The following is a 15,197-nucleotide window of genomic DNA, read 5'->3' as shown; positions in this document are numbered from 1 at the left end:
ACTTCTCCCATCCATTCAGTTCCTTAGAATCCACGTATAAGTGAGATCATATGATATTTACAACCACACTTTTATAAATGGCCCTTTCATTAAACACCCCTCAATCATTTCTCTTGAGTATGCCATCAGGTACCTGCTGGGAATTCTTACAGATAGAATGTGTTATAGGATTTGTTTAACTTACAGAGAATTTATCTGGTTCTTCCCATTCCACTCACTGGTTCAACCAAGTTTATCACTCAACATCAGGCCCTTGAAAAAGGAAAAAAGGTGTATTCTGAATAGAGGAAGAAGTAGTAATGGCTATACTGACCCAGTTCTCCTGAAGTCAGTGCCAGGGCCCAATATTCTCATACCTAGGCACAATTTCCTAGTGATTGTTGTAGATGACACTATGTGTTACTGCTAGACTCCGCCCAGGCCATAAAGCAGCTGCAGTGTTCCCCAACAAAGCATGGGATCTCATGGTACATCTGCTGAGCATTAACAGACATGGCACTCACCACAGCAGCCCTAAGTTGCAGATGGAATACGGATCATATTATTTTTGCCCACCTCATCCCATTTGTCAGAAACTATGCAGTATTTGCTTTCAACAGAGGAAAGAGTTGTTTCCTATACAGGAATTAAACGTAGGACAAACTATTGTGGAAGACCGCGCAATGGAAAATGCTCAAATTGTAGTAGCACATTTGAATGAGAAATTCTTAGGTTTTTCTTGAATCTAAAGACGGTGACACGCTGAAATGTATTACCTCTGACAGACTTAAAAGTCTTCTAAAGAGAGTTTCAAGAACACTTGAAAAAGATAAAAATGCTGCGAATGGGCTATGTATACTTTTACAAAAGTGTCCAGGTTTAAACGACTTAAACCTGCCTGGATGTGTTGCACAAAAGTGGAGCCACAGTTTTCATATCAGTGTTTCCATTCACCGGATTAACCTCATTTTTGCACTTGCTTGGCTCACAATCCATAAACAACAGGCATCGTCGATCTCAACAGCAGAGTGGCCGGCACCAGCGCGGAACAAGGGTGGCGCGGCTCTGGGCGTGAATGTGACACCCGCCTCGGACTCGAACTTAGCTCTTTTCTCAGGCCCCACAGAGGATATCCCGCTGGTCCCTGTGCCTTGCTCACCTCAGTCGTCTCGTCACTTTCCTTGCCCAGGGAGGCCCCGCCTTCCGGCCAAAGGCACCAATGAAAGCTAACAGAAAGGACGGGCGAACGCCGCACGGGGTCCTTGACCGGCAGACGCTCGCGAGAACTCGCGAGCGCCGACCGTTCCCACGGAGCCCTCGCGAGCGTACCTCCGGGGGCGGGGTCTGCTGTGGCTCCGCCCTTCCTGAGCGCGGGCGCACCGTGGCGGGAATTTCACCTGTTTGGGATTTAGATCCCACGAACCGCGGCGCGGTGGTCGGGATCGCGGCGGGCGGATCTCGGAGGCTGAAAGTGTGAGTAAGCATGACGTGCACCGGGGCACGGGACGCGGGCTCCCCTCGCCATCTGCCCGGTCCGCGCGGGGGTCCGCAGTGTGCGGACCTGGCGAGACGTGCCCCCGAGCCGGGAGGAGTGGGGGTTGGCGCCGGGCCCCACTGATCCCCACTCGGAAGCTGCAAGGGAGCTTTTCCCCGACACTGGGAAAGCTGGCCACGCGGTTTGGTAACACAGAGGCGGGCGCAGGGCCAGGCGGGCTCTGGAGTGGAAGTTGTCTCTGTCCTGCGAACATGCCTTTCCTCTTTACCCTCTCCCGGGCTGCAGGGTCCCACCTACGGGGATTTTAAGTTTCTGCTACATCCAGTCGCGGGTGCATTTTACCTAAGTTCTGACAACCTTGATCTTGGGGCGGTGGGGGGAAGGGTCGGTGGAAGGTAGTTGTGAATTTCACTTTTCAGTTTGCGTGTGTGTTGGGGAGGAGGCGTTTGGGGAACCTTCTGAAGGCACCTCCAATTTCTCTGCCCGCCCCAACTCCAGGAATCTCATCACGACTTCTTTGGAGCACTTAATGATAATTGTGATGAATCCCAAACATTTCAGAACATGAAGTAAACAATGGATATCTGTTCCGCTGCGTCGACTTTCCTGACCGACAGCTTGGAACTGGAGCTGGGGACAGAATGGTGCAAACCCCCTTGCTTTTCTTGTGCTTTTGACAACAGAGGAGGAGGAGGAAAACATTTTTCTGGAGAGTCCTACCTTTCCAGTGGAACCCTTAAGCGGTAGGCAAAAAATCGGAGACTTTGTTTTTCTCTCGTCAGGTTTTTCATCAGTTTGTTAGGAATGTTATTTAATTAAAATTAGAGTTAACTAAACTTTGATGTGCAAGCCATGTTTTTGTAAATCGACTTAGTATATCACACGGATGCAAGCTATTAGTTCTGTTGTTGGTTTCCTGGTTAGAGCATACCTAAAAGATTTTTGGATGTGAAGGACAACTTCCTTGCTCTGCCAGATGTTCTCTTGCCTCACTGCTGCCTCAGCTTTGGGGTAGGGACGTGAGTACTGATTTGCTCAGTAGTTCTTAAGTAAAACATACACATTGTTTGTTGCCCCAGTTCCTTCTGATTCTATGTATCTATTATACATATAGACGTCTTAATAGACTTATTTTTAAAAAAACTTTCTAATATCAGATTGCATAAGTTCACAGGAATGTTGTTCTTCACAATTCTTGCCTTGGGCAGTTGTACACATATTGCAGTAAAAGGGCTGTTATTGAAATATTTTGGGAATACCTGCTGAGGCAATTTCAGTGAGAAAGGAAATCATTTTTGTTGGTTTTAAAGTTGCACCTTATTTAAGCCCTTAAAAGAGATTACTCAATTTGATTGTTATTCTCCAGACATGGCTCAATAACTTTTAGCTGTTTTAAAAATTAAATGCCTCCTCAAGGGATGAAATTCTACAACTGAAGACCACTATTAAACACAGGCAAAAGTATGTTCCCTAGACTGCTTTTCACATTTTACACATAAATTACATTGCTCTTTAGACTGAATTTTTGATACAATCTAGCTGTAGTGTTCCTGAATATGTAAGTACCAAGTTATATCGTTTGTGACTTTATAACATCATTGCTGGGATGTCATGTGTAATACAGGTTCATATAATGTCAAAAAAGACATGCTATATAGTATGAGATTTACCATACTTTTTGTGAGATTAAATCATCGTTTTCATTTCAGATTACTTTTGAATCTTGACCCTTTACCAACTAATTTTGAAGAGGACACTGTGGAAATATTTGGTATTCAGTGGGTTACTGAAACAGCATTAGTGAATTCATCTAGAGTACTGTTTCATTTATTCAGGTATATTTTGTTTTGTTTTTAACTGCCTTTGAGTGTAGATGCTTTACAGTTTTCTAAGTTGCATTGCTGGGTAGTTTCTCATACTGATATTAATAAAAGCACCAGTAGAGTTGTGCATGTTATTCACTTGAATGTCTTATCAGTAACAAAATCAAACAGTAGCGTTTGATTGACATCCTGTATTTAAGACAAATATTTAAGGCTCTGAACTATATAATTTTGGAAGAAAGCTAGTACTTTTGCTTAATAGCTGTAATCTTTCAATGTTTTAGAGAATGAACTCAGACTTTCCAAATATATTTTTCAGACTGTGTAATAGAAATGTGATTAATTAATATGATTAATTTGAACATTAAAAAATTTAAATGAAAAATTTCAAACATACACAAATGTAGAGAGAGTAGTATAATGGACTTCCACACACTCTCCCTCAGTTATAATAAACATCAAGGTTTTATCACATTTCCTACATTTGTCCCTTCCCTTCTTTTTGGTTTAAGTATTTTTAAGCAAATTCTAGCCATCGTGTCATTGTTAAATATTTCAGTATGCATTTCTTAAAAAATATGAATGATCTGTTTTTTCAAACATAAACACTTATCTCCTCATAACTAACAAAATTGAAATAATATATCATTTAAAACCCAGTCCATATTCAGATTTTAGATAATTTTGAAATGGAGTCAGTTATTGAAGGCAAATTATTATCCAAAAATACACTAAGAATGTACAAATGCTACATTTAAATGAAAATGGAAAGGTGGAAAAGGGATTTCTCCTCCCACCCTCATCCCATAAAACCCTATGTGTCACTCACTATACATACCTGTGCCATGTTCTCTGTTTTAGTGAGAGAACAGGCTGAGTGAGTGATCTCTAATTCTGAATGTTACCAAATGAGTTGAGTCTTTATCTGGGACACAGGTCATGAGTATAGGTCAATATTTAAGGAGTTGAAAAGCAACTAGGAAGAATGGCAAGAGGAATTAAGGAATTAATTCTCAGGAATTAAGTTGGAACATTGTAAATATAACTTTGCCTGATAAGTCTAGTCCTCAGTGTTCCTTTTTGAGCTACTGTATAACTGTATGATACAACTTAAAATTTCATTATGTAACTGTTAAGCAAGGATACATTATATAAGTAACTTAAACTTCTTGAAGATTTAAACAGTATCTCATTGATAGTGAAATCTATGATGTTTGATATAATTTCTTAGATATATGCAGCTTTTAATAGATATTTTTGGAAGGTCAAACAAAGGCATATTTTATCTTTTCTCAAAGTTATTTTTCCTAAAGCTGACCCTGTAATAGACATTCACAAAGTATTAAATGTCACTCACAAATAGGGCACATTGAAGCTACATAATAGATTTGGAAACATCTGTGTAATTTTATATGCTTGAAACTAGTCTAAAATTAACTCTCACATACATTTTTTAAATTAGGCAACAACTGTACAACTTGGAAACCTTATTACAGGCCAACTGTGATTTTGGTAAGTTGTGTGTTTAAAGGCAAATTACAGTGAATCGCACATGGGTCTACATTGATAATTGGGATATCGTACTAACATGGTGGGAGTGTTACTTTAGCAGTTCAGGATAAAGTATATTTAGTGTTCAGAGAAAGTATGGCACTTAAAGTTTGTTGTAGCTCAGAATGATAGTATTTTTTCAAATTGGTAGGTAAAGTTGATTTAAGGCTGAACAGCTATGAAGTGAGTGAGTAACTTGCTGTAGGAAGGGAGAGTAGGATGGAGAACTCATAAGAGAGCTAGTACTAGACCTTTTGCTGTCTTCTTGCTCTTCCCGTTTCTGTTTGTCTGTTTTTGACATTTAATGAATGACTGATTTTGGGGGGACTTGGAATAGCAAAGGTAGTGAAGGGAACTGAGGGGCAGGGGGCTTTGTTGCAGGCCAGCTGCTTCTCCTTGCTGGCAGCTGAGGTGCACTTTGCATTTAGAATCATGGCTCTGTGGCGAGCCTGGGCTCCATCCCTAGCTGATGAATGGTGGGTCTCATACCAGGCAGCAGTTTCCACCTCACTGAATTCTTGTAAGAATTAAATGATGTAATGCAAGTTTAAGTGCTTATCCTGGTATTTTATTAGTGATGCCCAGCAACTAAAGATCACCAGCAACACACCTTCGGTCAAAGAAAGGTTTAGTGGCTTGCTAAAACAAGAGGAAATACATCATGAGGAGCAGGTGGGTTTTCTCAATAGAGGGAGTGGGGAGGGCCTTGTGCTGGCTGATTTGGGGTAGAGTTTAAGGGGGCTAGGACTTGGTTCTGGATTGGATGCGGTTAAGAAAAGGAGCAAGTGGAATATTGTGTTAATTTTTATATGGCGGTAGGATAACAAAGGGAGGCTAGAGAGAGTTCTCATTAGTAAAGCACTAGTCATATTAGCTAGAAGAGGGGAATGTTTTTGTGTTTTGTTTTTGTGTGATTGCCTAATGCCTTGTTTCTGTGTGCAGGCATGGTTACGGAGAGGTTTTGTTTTTGTCTTGTTTTGCCATAATCCTGGAGTGGCCCTGTCTGATAATTTTTAAAAAATTATATTAAAGTATACATACAATATTATGTATGTTTTAAAGCTGACATACAATATTATATTAGTTTCAGGAATACAATAGAATGATTTGACATTTATATACCTTACAAAGTAATCACTTTGGTAAGTCTAGTAACCACCTGTCACCACACAAATTCATTACGGTATTAACTCTATTCCCTAGGCTGTACATTGCATCCCCATGACTTAAGTATTTTTATAGCTGGAAGTTTGTACATCTTAATCCCCTTCACCTTTTCTACCCATGCCCCTACCCGCCTCCTCTCTGGCATCTATCAGTTTGTTCTCTGTATCTCTGAGTCTGTTTTTTTTGTTTTGTTTTGTTTTTAGATTCCACATATAAGTGAGATCATGATTTGTCTTCCTCTGTGTGACTTATTTCACTTAGCACAGTACCCTCTAAGTCCATCCATGTTGTTACAAATGGCAAGATTTCATTCTGTTTTTATGGCTCAGTAATATTCCATTGTGTGTGGTGTGGGGTGAGTGGATCACATCTTTAACCATTCATCTATCGTTGAACACTTAAGTTGCTTCCATTTCTTGGCTATTGTAATTAATGCTGCAGTGAACATAAGAGGGCATGCGTCTTTTCAAATCAGTGTTTTCATTTTCTTTGGATAAATACCCAGAAGTGGAATTGCTGGCTTGTATGGTAGTTCTGTTTTAATTTTTGAGGGAACCTCCGTACTGTTTTCCATAGTGACTAAACCAATTTACATTTCCACTAACAGTGCACAGGGTTCCCTTGTCTCCACACCCTCGCCAACGCTTGTTACTTGTTGACTTTTTGACAATAGCCATTCTGACAGGTGTGAGGTGATACTTCATGTAGCCGGATTACTTTGATATGTTATGAAAACTGTTTAATTGTAATAGGGAACATCATGGCCCAGCCGTTTGCCAGCAGCTTTCAGGGCTGTTTTATTTGTTTTGTTTTCTCGAAAAACATTGAGTATTGTTGTTTCATTATCACCTGAGTCCATGCTTCGTGCCAGGTACTGTGTAAGGTGCTGAAAAGTCAAGTGGGAAGCTATGCTGCTGAAGAGCTTGCAGTTGAGTAGGACAGATAGACATGCAAGCATAGGTCAGCATGATAAATAGAAAGCTATAGTAACAGCGGCATGTTCAAGCTGCTGCGGGAGCCATGGGCTTCATCAGGTTGTATGTCCATCATTGAGTGCTTCCAGATCCCCGGCTTCTAGGATGAGGAGAACTTAGCCAAGCAAAATATTTTAAGAAAGTTTTGGGGACAGGAAGCGTTCCATGGAGAAACAACTGTAGAGACGAAAGAGCTATGTAGAATAAAATTTCAGGGAGCAGGAAGTAAATAGTCATGGTATATGGTTGGATCAGAGTACGGGTGGGAGTGATGAATTTGGAAGGGTTGAAATCCTGGTTGTCTTTGTCAACCATGCCGACGAGTGAGAGTTACATTTTGAAACCCCGGGAAAGTCTCTCAAAGATTATAGACGCAGCAAAAATACTATATAGAATGACTTAATTAACTTGGGTTTGAGGAAGGTATTTATTATGTAAGATTATTTCTTGAAATTACTCCATTGCCTTCAAACAGTACAATGGACTATTTCTTGAAATGGTTATGTGTTACGCTGACATTTTGGCTGTTTTTGTTGCTTAAAAAAAAAAAACTTGTAAGGATAGATTTGTTGGACAGGTTAGCAGAATTAAAGACCGTCCCTAGATGAGTTCACCCCTGTCAGGCAGCTGTGCCAAGGCTTTGTTAAAAAATTCACATAGCTAGGTAGCCTTGGCCTACCCCAGAAAGCCCTCCTGTAGGGTCACTTACTGATGTACCTAAGGTTCTTGTTCTCCTGTTCATTATACTACCCAGATGTGTTCCAGTTTAGGCAGAATTACAAGCAAATTGTATGTTTTGCTGATACCTGTTCTTATATACAGCTGTTGGTCTTATTTTCAGATTTTGTACTTTTTTCAGATATTGTATTTTTTTGGTCTGTAGACATTTCACTTGGATTTTTATTTTTTAATTTTTTTATATCTTCTATTTCTGTCCTCATGCTTTTCTTAAATCCATCTTGAACATATAGAGTATACAGATAACTGTTGGGTTTAACTCCGTGACTGCAGTCTTTCATCATTGTTATTTCTGTTTGTATTGATTGATATTTCTCTTATTTCTGTGTTATGGTTTTCTGGTTCTTTGAATATCCAGTAAATTTTTATTGTGTGATGGACATTGTAGATTTTATATTGCTGCTTGTATTTCTCTAACTAGTGTTAAATTTTGTTCAGGCTCACTGTTGAGTACTTGTAATCCATTGGATCTTTTTGAATCTTGTTTTAAATCTTGTTAGGACTTTTTTAACAAGTAGCCTTTACTGTAATTTTAATTTAGTTCCAGTCAGGTTTCTGAGGATTCTTTCTGGTATATTATGATTTTTTTTTTTTCATTCTTGTGGGTGGGAACTTGAACCGTTCCCTGGTCTGTGTAAGCTTTGTAGGGAATTATTTTCTGGTGTTTTCCCCTGGTTTGGGTTATTTTTGCTTATGCTTGAACAGCCAAAAACGCAAAGGGGCCCCGCTGTATGTTTCCAGAGCTCTTTTTTTGTATAGCTTTTTTTCTTCTTTGGTACTTTTGCTCTGTAAATTTAAACTTCCCTAAACTCAGATCTCACATCTCCTCAACTCAGTGATTTGGACTCTGTTTGGGACTCACCCTGTGCTGCAGCCTGGAAACCATCTCTAGATGGGAAGCTGGTGCAGCCTTAGGAATTATCTTCTCTCTAGGATAGCAATCTTGCATTGCCCATGCCCAGTGGTTGAAAACTCTTTTATTTTTTTTAATGTTGTTTTTCTGGTTTTCTAGTTTAAGATGGGAGATGGGTAAATATGATTCCTTTTACTCTATCTTGGCTGGATGCTGGAGTTCACAGCAGTTGTTCTTAAGACAGTATTGTCTGGATGGGCTGAAATTGTGAAACTGAGGGATGATATGACTTTTGTAGGTGAAATATAATTAAGCTATAAAAATGCACTGCAGTGTTGAATATATAGATGTCTGTACAATATCTTTACTCATATGTTCCTGTTGGTTTTGCCAAATCAGTGTCTGTTTGCTCACAAATTCAAATTTAGAAACAAGTTTTGCTTTATGTCTAATGTGGATAAGAATTTGTTGTCTATAATTCTCACCCTCTTTTCTCTGCTTTTGTTTAGTGATTGCCTTTTATTCATTTTTCTTATTGTGATTATTAGTGTCTTATACATAGTAACCTCCCAGATAATTTTTGCTGATGTAAATGTTGAAGTCAGGGAAAGATGGCATGGGTTGACATTGGGAGAAAGACAGGCACTATTAGTATTTCGTTTGGGGCAAAAAAACAACAACTCATAAGGAGTTTTGATTTCATTCTGAATACAGTGGATGCCTTTCATGGGTTTTGATTTAGGAGTGATAGGAATTGATATACATTGAAAGTAGATTTTGTACTTGGATTAAGAAGGGCGAAGGAGGACATGGGAGGACCTGTTAGGAGCTCTGTTGTAGTAAGTCCTATAGTCTTAATAGGACTCTGATGGATTAGATATGATTTGAAGAAATGGAAGGAGCAAGAATGACATATCGGCACCTGTTGGCACCAGTTGTAATGAACGTAGAAAACATGGGCAACGTGAACAGATTTTGGAAAAAATCAAGGATGTGTTATTTGCATTATCTGCATTCCAAGTACAGATAGATGTTAGGCAGTTAGATGTGCAAGGTCTGCAGTGCAAAGAAGAGGTCTGGGATGTAGGGAAATCCTCTCAAATCGTTATTTTGAAATAAAGGGATTTAATATAAGAAGAGATGTCCGGAGATGTCCTGAGGAGCCCCCATCTAGCAGGTTTGGGGAGGAAGAGCCAGTGAAGGAGAGGGACGAGAAAGGAGACGTGAGGAAGAAAGAAGACTGGCAGTCTGTGGTGGCAGTGAGGCCAGGTGTAGCCAGTGCTACTGCAAGGGCAAGTTACTTGAGGACAGGTAGCAGCCACCAGATTGGACAACATGGGTTTCATTGGTGACCTTAATAACAGCAGTTTTATTTTGGGGGGTGTGGGAAGGAGGGTGGTGGCAAGAACCATATAGGAGTCAGTGGAAAAAATTAGTAGAAAATTGCTGCTTGTATGGCTTACAAAAATTTTTGTCCCCGCCTACTAATTAATTACTTAAGTTAAGATTAACATCTATTTTGGTTTCAGGGAAGATATCAACCCTACACTGCAAAGCAGACAATATCAGGCAGCAGTGCATAACATTTCTTCATTATGTTAAAGTTTTCATCTTCAGGTAGGATGTCAGATGAGTGTTTTGATTACTGCCTGAATTTCTAAGTGCATATTCATTCAGACTCGGGTGTTCACTGTACCTAATTGTGTTTTAGGCACCTGAAAGCACAAAATGCTGAGAATGTTCCTGTTCATCCCTATGAGGTTTTGGAGGCTCAGCTCCCCTCAGCGTTGGTTGATGAGCTTCATGGAATACTCTTGTATGTGGGACATCTCTCTGAACTTCGCAGTATTAACCCAGGAGCATATGAAAATCAAAACCAGATTAAGGTTTGACTTATTTAATGTTTAAATTATAAGTGTTTTCTCCCCACAAAAAATATTCACTCAAGAATGAAGGAAATTAGTCAAGCGTACAGCTCTGGAACCAGACTGCCTGAACTGAAATTCTGGCTCTTCCTTTTATTAATTATGTGCCATTGAGCAAGTGACATCTCTTGCCTCAATCTCCTCATCTGTATAATTGGTACTGCTACCTAGAGTTATTGGAAGAATTAACTAAATTAAAATGAATAAAGTGCTTAGAACATAGTGTACACTGAATCAGTGATAGTTATTCTCTGTTCTAGTTTATAACACTGTAAATGTTTAAAAGTTTCAAAGCAAATAAAATGACATTGATTTTCTAAAATTTGTATCATCTATCCCATTGATAACAAGGTTTGGGAAAACCCTAGCATTTATTATAGTAAGAGTCAAGAAGTTACGTTTTCAAAACCACATCATTTTGTCTAATCTGACTTTTGAGACCTTTTTGGAATATGATTAAGATTGTTTTGACAAATGCCCTTTTTTTCTGTGTGTAATAATCATTCCTTCTGAAGTTCGTATTTTTTAAAATTTGTGTTGTTAGTATGACCGAGTTTACAGATGTAATTAACAAATTCTCCATGTGAGTTTATGTGGATGACAAATTATGCTTCCCCATGGATTCCCTTAATTCTCAGCCTTTCCATTCTATCTGACTTCACCAATTTGAATAACATTCAGTTTTTTGGGAACACGTGTTTGTCAAAATGTACAATTAAAGATTTACATATTTCTATGAAAATAAGCAAAAAACAAAAAAAATTACTTTATCAGGGATCAATATATCTAACAATAAAAGTAAATAGAGTTCCAACTTAATTTACAGATTTATATGTCTAATCCATAGAAAGCAAATAGATAATTGCTTTTGATCATGTCATTTAATAAAGACTCATAGGTAGATTGTGAGCGAGAGATATTTTTCCTTTTAGTTTCTGTAAATTGGACTCATTTTTATTTTGTGGCTGTCCATTAAGTGGTTAAAAAATAAAAATTAATAATTTATCTAGGAGCAGAAATAAAGATTATGTGCAAGGATCCTCAAACTAGATTTTGCCTTTCATGGGCTTTTTAATTAGGCAGACTTGAAAAGATAGGTTATTTGAAGATCAAAAGACTGAATTTTTAAAGCAGGGAAATGTAGTCTTCAACACATAAACAACAACAAAATCTTACACTCAAATTCTTTTCTAAAACGACAACAAAAATTATAAAACATAAAGCACCTCACAAGACTTTATGTATTTCTTATACTTTACCTATCATGTATTAAAAGTATTGATTTAATTGATATTTTTAGTTGAGCATGTCTTTTATTATTTTTTTAGAATTTTTTTATTAGAGATATTATTTATTGGGTATTATGTATGTCAAATATTTTCATCTATCTTTTTCAGCAGTTAAGCTGACTTGCTAGGTAGATTTAAGTTTTTTATATAGTTGTATTTGTCAGGTTTTTTTTGTGTGTCATCTCTATACAGCTGCCCAAAACATACTTGTTTTTTATATTTCTTATCTCTTTTTAAAAAATATGCTGTGAGGTGGGAAATCTAACTTTAGTTTAAATGAATAAGTTAATAATTCTGCCTTTTACTGAATGACCCATGCTTTCCCTACTGATTTGAAATACCACATTTTTTCATTTCTCTCTTCCTTATTTTTGCTGTTGTTTATTATCTATTCCTGAGCCAATACTGCCTCATGAGTGTAGCATTTTATTTTGTTTGCATATTTGATAAGGCAAATTCCTTCTTCATTATTTTTCCTAGTTGTCTTGATAGAACATGTGTATCATTGTATTTATTTTTATAGTGATACTAAATGTTGACTGGAAGAAGGTTATTGATAAAGTTTCTTAATGGGCATGACAGTAGTGTCTACATGATCGTTTAAAGTTCTCTTGTTAAAATACATTATAGGTATGTATTACATTTAAAAACATATTTCCTAACTAAAGTCTAATATAAAATCATGAAAATACATGTTTTAAAAATTCTTTTACTGCTTTGCAGCTGTGGTAGAATCAGAGGTTGGTTTGAAGGGATTCAACTATACTATTCAGGAGCCCCAAGGTGGTCTGTCTTAAACCTTTAGAGAAAATATATCCTGCTTTCAAAGATATCCAGTGAAAGAATATTCTAATGAACAAAACAAAGGTTTTCCCTGAGCTTTTGAACAATGATAGTTTAATTGGTTCTTTATCCTTGTGTGCTTATGGAGGAGTGTTGTGATATGCTATCAAATACTTTGTAAAGTATTATGAATTCTCAGTCACAGTTGATCATGTCATTCACAGCTTTTTCCACCATCATGGCATTTATTACATCTTCACTTAGATATCCATTGGCTGGTGCTAGAAATTCTTCAGATGCTTGGTGAAAAATTGAGTAAGTTTATGGGTTTCTGATTTATGTTCTTTTTCTAATGTAAACTTTTAGTGTTTTTAAATTTTCATAAGTAATAAGTGTTTTCTGATTTTTTTTTTTAATCAAATAGTAACCAAAGTAAAAAGTGAAAATCTTCTTGCCCCTTTTTTCCAAAGGTAACTACTGGGAACAGCTTGGTCTGTTTACCTTTCCATACTTACTATTAGTATACATATATAGAAATTCATAGATATTTTTAAATTCATTTGATTTTGTTTCTAACCACAAATGGTATTATATTGTTCTGTTAGTGTTTCATTTAACAGTTTTTTAGAGATCTATTCACATTACTACATATAGTTTTAACTTTATTTATTTAAGGGCTGGGTATAATGGATCTATCATAATTAGCCAAGTCTAATTTTTAATATTTCAGCTATTTCCCTTTTTTGATATTACAAATAATATTTCACTGAATATCCTTGTGTATATATACATCTTTGATATTTGTACAAGTTGTGTGGTAAAATAGATTCTTTGGAGTGGCACATTACAGTTTTTTTTTTTAAGTGTATTCGGGTGACAATGGTTAGTAAAATTACATAGTTCTCAAGTGTACAATTCTATAATACATCTTCTATATATCACATTGTGTGTTCACCATCCAGAGTCAGTTCTCCTTCTATCACCATATATTTGATCCCTTTTACCCTCATCTACCACCCCCCTCCCCCCTTACCCGCTGGTAACCACTAAACTATTGTCTGTGTCTATGGGTTTTTGTTTCTTCATTTGTTTGTCTTGTACTTTTGTTGTTTTCAGTGCTATATACCACATGTCAGTGAAATCCTATGGTTCTTGACTTTTTCTGTCTGACTTATTTCGCTTAGCATAATCTCAAGATCCATCCATGTTGCCGCAGATGGCACTATTTCATCTTTTCTTATGGCAGAATAGTATTCCATTGTGTATATATTACACATCTTCTTTTTTTTTTTTTTTTAGCTGAGCCATCCTGCCACCTGTTGGCAGCTCACGGCTGCTCAGCTCGGGCTGACTCGAACCACTGTTGCTCAGAGCTCAAACTCTTGAGCGAGCTCTTAACCAACTGAGCCACTCAGCCGGCCTATTACCACATCTTCTTTATCCAATCACCTATGAAGGACACTTTGGTTGTTTCCATATCTTGGCCATTGTAAATAAAGCTACAGTGAACATTGGAGCACATATATCTTTATGGATAAATGTTTTCAGATTTTTTGGTAGATACCCAGGAGAGGGATTGCTGTGTCATTAATTTTTTGAGGAACCTCCACACTGCCTTCCATAGCAGCTGCACCAATCTGCATTCCCATCAGCAGTGTATGAGGGTTCCTTTTTCTCCATAGCCTCTCCAACCCTTGTTATTATTTGCCTTGTTGATGAAAGCCATTCTAACTGGTGTGAGGTGATATCTTAGCACATTGCAGTTTTAATATTATATATGCTCTCTGTACAGTAATTTTCTCTAATTTGTTTGTATTAACTATGAGCATGCCTTTGCCTCACACTTTTGCCGTTAGTGGATACTATCAATTATTTTTATGTTTGGCCAACTAATACATGGAAAGTAATATTGATTCTCTATTTTTGCAATTTTCTGATTACCAGTAAAGTTGAACTTCTTTATATAGTTTGATTGTATTTTTACATTTTTTTATTAATTACTTGTTCATAGTATTTTGCAAATTTTTGTTTTTTTAATTAGCTTTTTATGGATAGTAATCATTTATTTTAGATGTTATCTATTTATTTCTTGGTCTTGCTCTTTGGCATCTTTAGGTTCAAGTATCAATTTGGCAATATTCTGGAAATATTATTTAGTTGTAAAGTAAATTATTATTTAGGTTACAAAGACATCCATTACCTCAGTACCTGTCTTTCAATTAACAAATACAAAAATACCATATTTCCCCATGTATAAAATGCTCCATGTATAAGACGCACCTTAATTTGGGGGCCCGAAATATGAAAAAAATGTATGACTGTATGACATAACGTTATTGAACTCAAGTTTTTTATTTTTTTTTTAAGATTTTTTTATTGGGGAATTAGAGGATGGGAACAGTGCTGGGGAATTGGGAAAGGGGAACAGACAAGTTGCTGTCTTTTTGTTCTTCAGTCTAGTTGTGGAGGACATTGCTTCACTGGCCCATGTTGGCACCATCATTGCGCTCTTCCCGGGTGAGGGAGATCAGTCGCTGGCTTCTGGACAGCCGCTCACTGCGTCTGCTGGCCGCTCACGCTGGCTGCTGGCTACACACGGTAGCCCATGGCAACCCACTGC

At 37.5% G+C, this 15,197-nt stretch overlaps 1 protein-coding gene and 1 pseudogene across 1 annotated transcript in view; one reads left to right on the top strand and one right to left on the bottom strand.

The window, feature by feature from the left end:
- The window catches only part of LOC109377130 (60S ribosomal protein L9 pseudogene), a 4,248-nt pseudogene extending 3,017 nt beyond the window's left edge, over positions 1-1,231 (bottom strand).
- Positions 1,232-1,354: 123 nt separating this feature from the next.
- The window catches only part of MMS22L (MMS22 like, DNA repair protein), a 132,348-nt gene continuing 118,505 nt past the window's right edge, over positions 1,355-15,197 (top strand). The window contains exons 1-7 of the mRNA XM_019633381.1: positions 1,355-1,452; positions 1,973-2,217; positions 3,184-3,309; positions 4,760-4,809; positions 10,110-10,197; positions 10,292-10,466; positions 12,802-12,892. Of these exons, the coding sequence (XP_019488926.1) occupies positions 2,051-2,217; positions 3,184-3,309; positions 4,760-4,809; positions 10,110-10,197; positions 10,292-10,466; positions 12,802-12,892 (697 nt within the window). The 5' untranslated portion in view covers positions 1,355-1,452; positions 1,973-2,050. The remainder of the gene's footprint in view (positions 1,453-1,972; positions 2,218-3,183; positions 3,310-4,759; positions 4,810-10,109; positions 10,198-10,291; positions 10,467-12,801; positions 12,893-15,197) is intronic.

This window comes from Hipposideros armiger, unplaced genomic scaffold, assembly GCF_001890085.2.
Source record: "Hipposideros armiger isolate ML-2016 unplaced genomic scaffold, ASM189008v1 scaffold_1299, whole genome shotgun sequence".
NCBI lineage: Eukaryota > Metazoa > Chordata > Mammalia > Chiroptera > Hipposideridae > Hipposideros > Hipposideros armiger.
The sequence above is the reverse complement of the archived record's forward strand: the minus strand, read 5'-3'. Positions and strand labels throughout refer to the sequence as shown.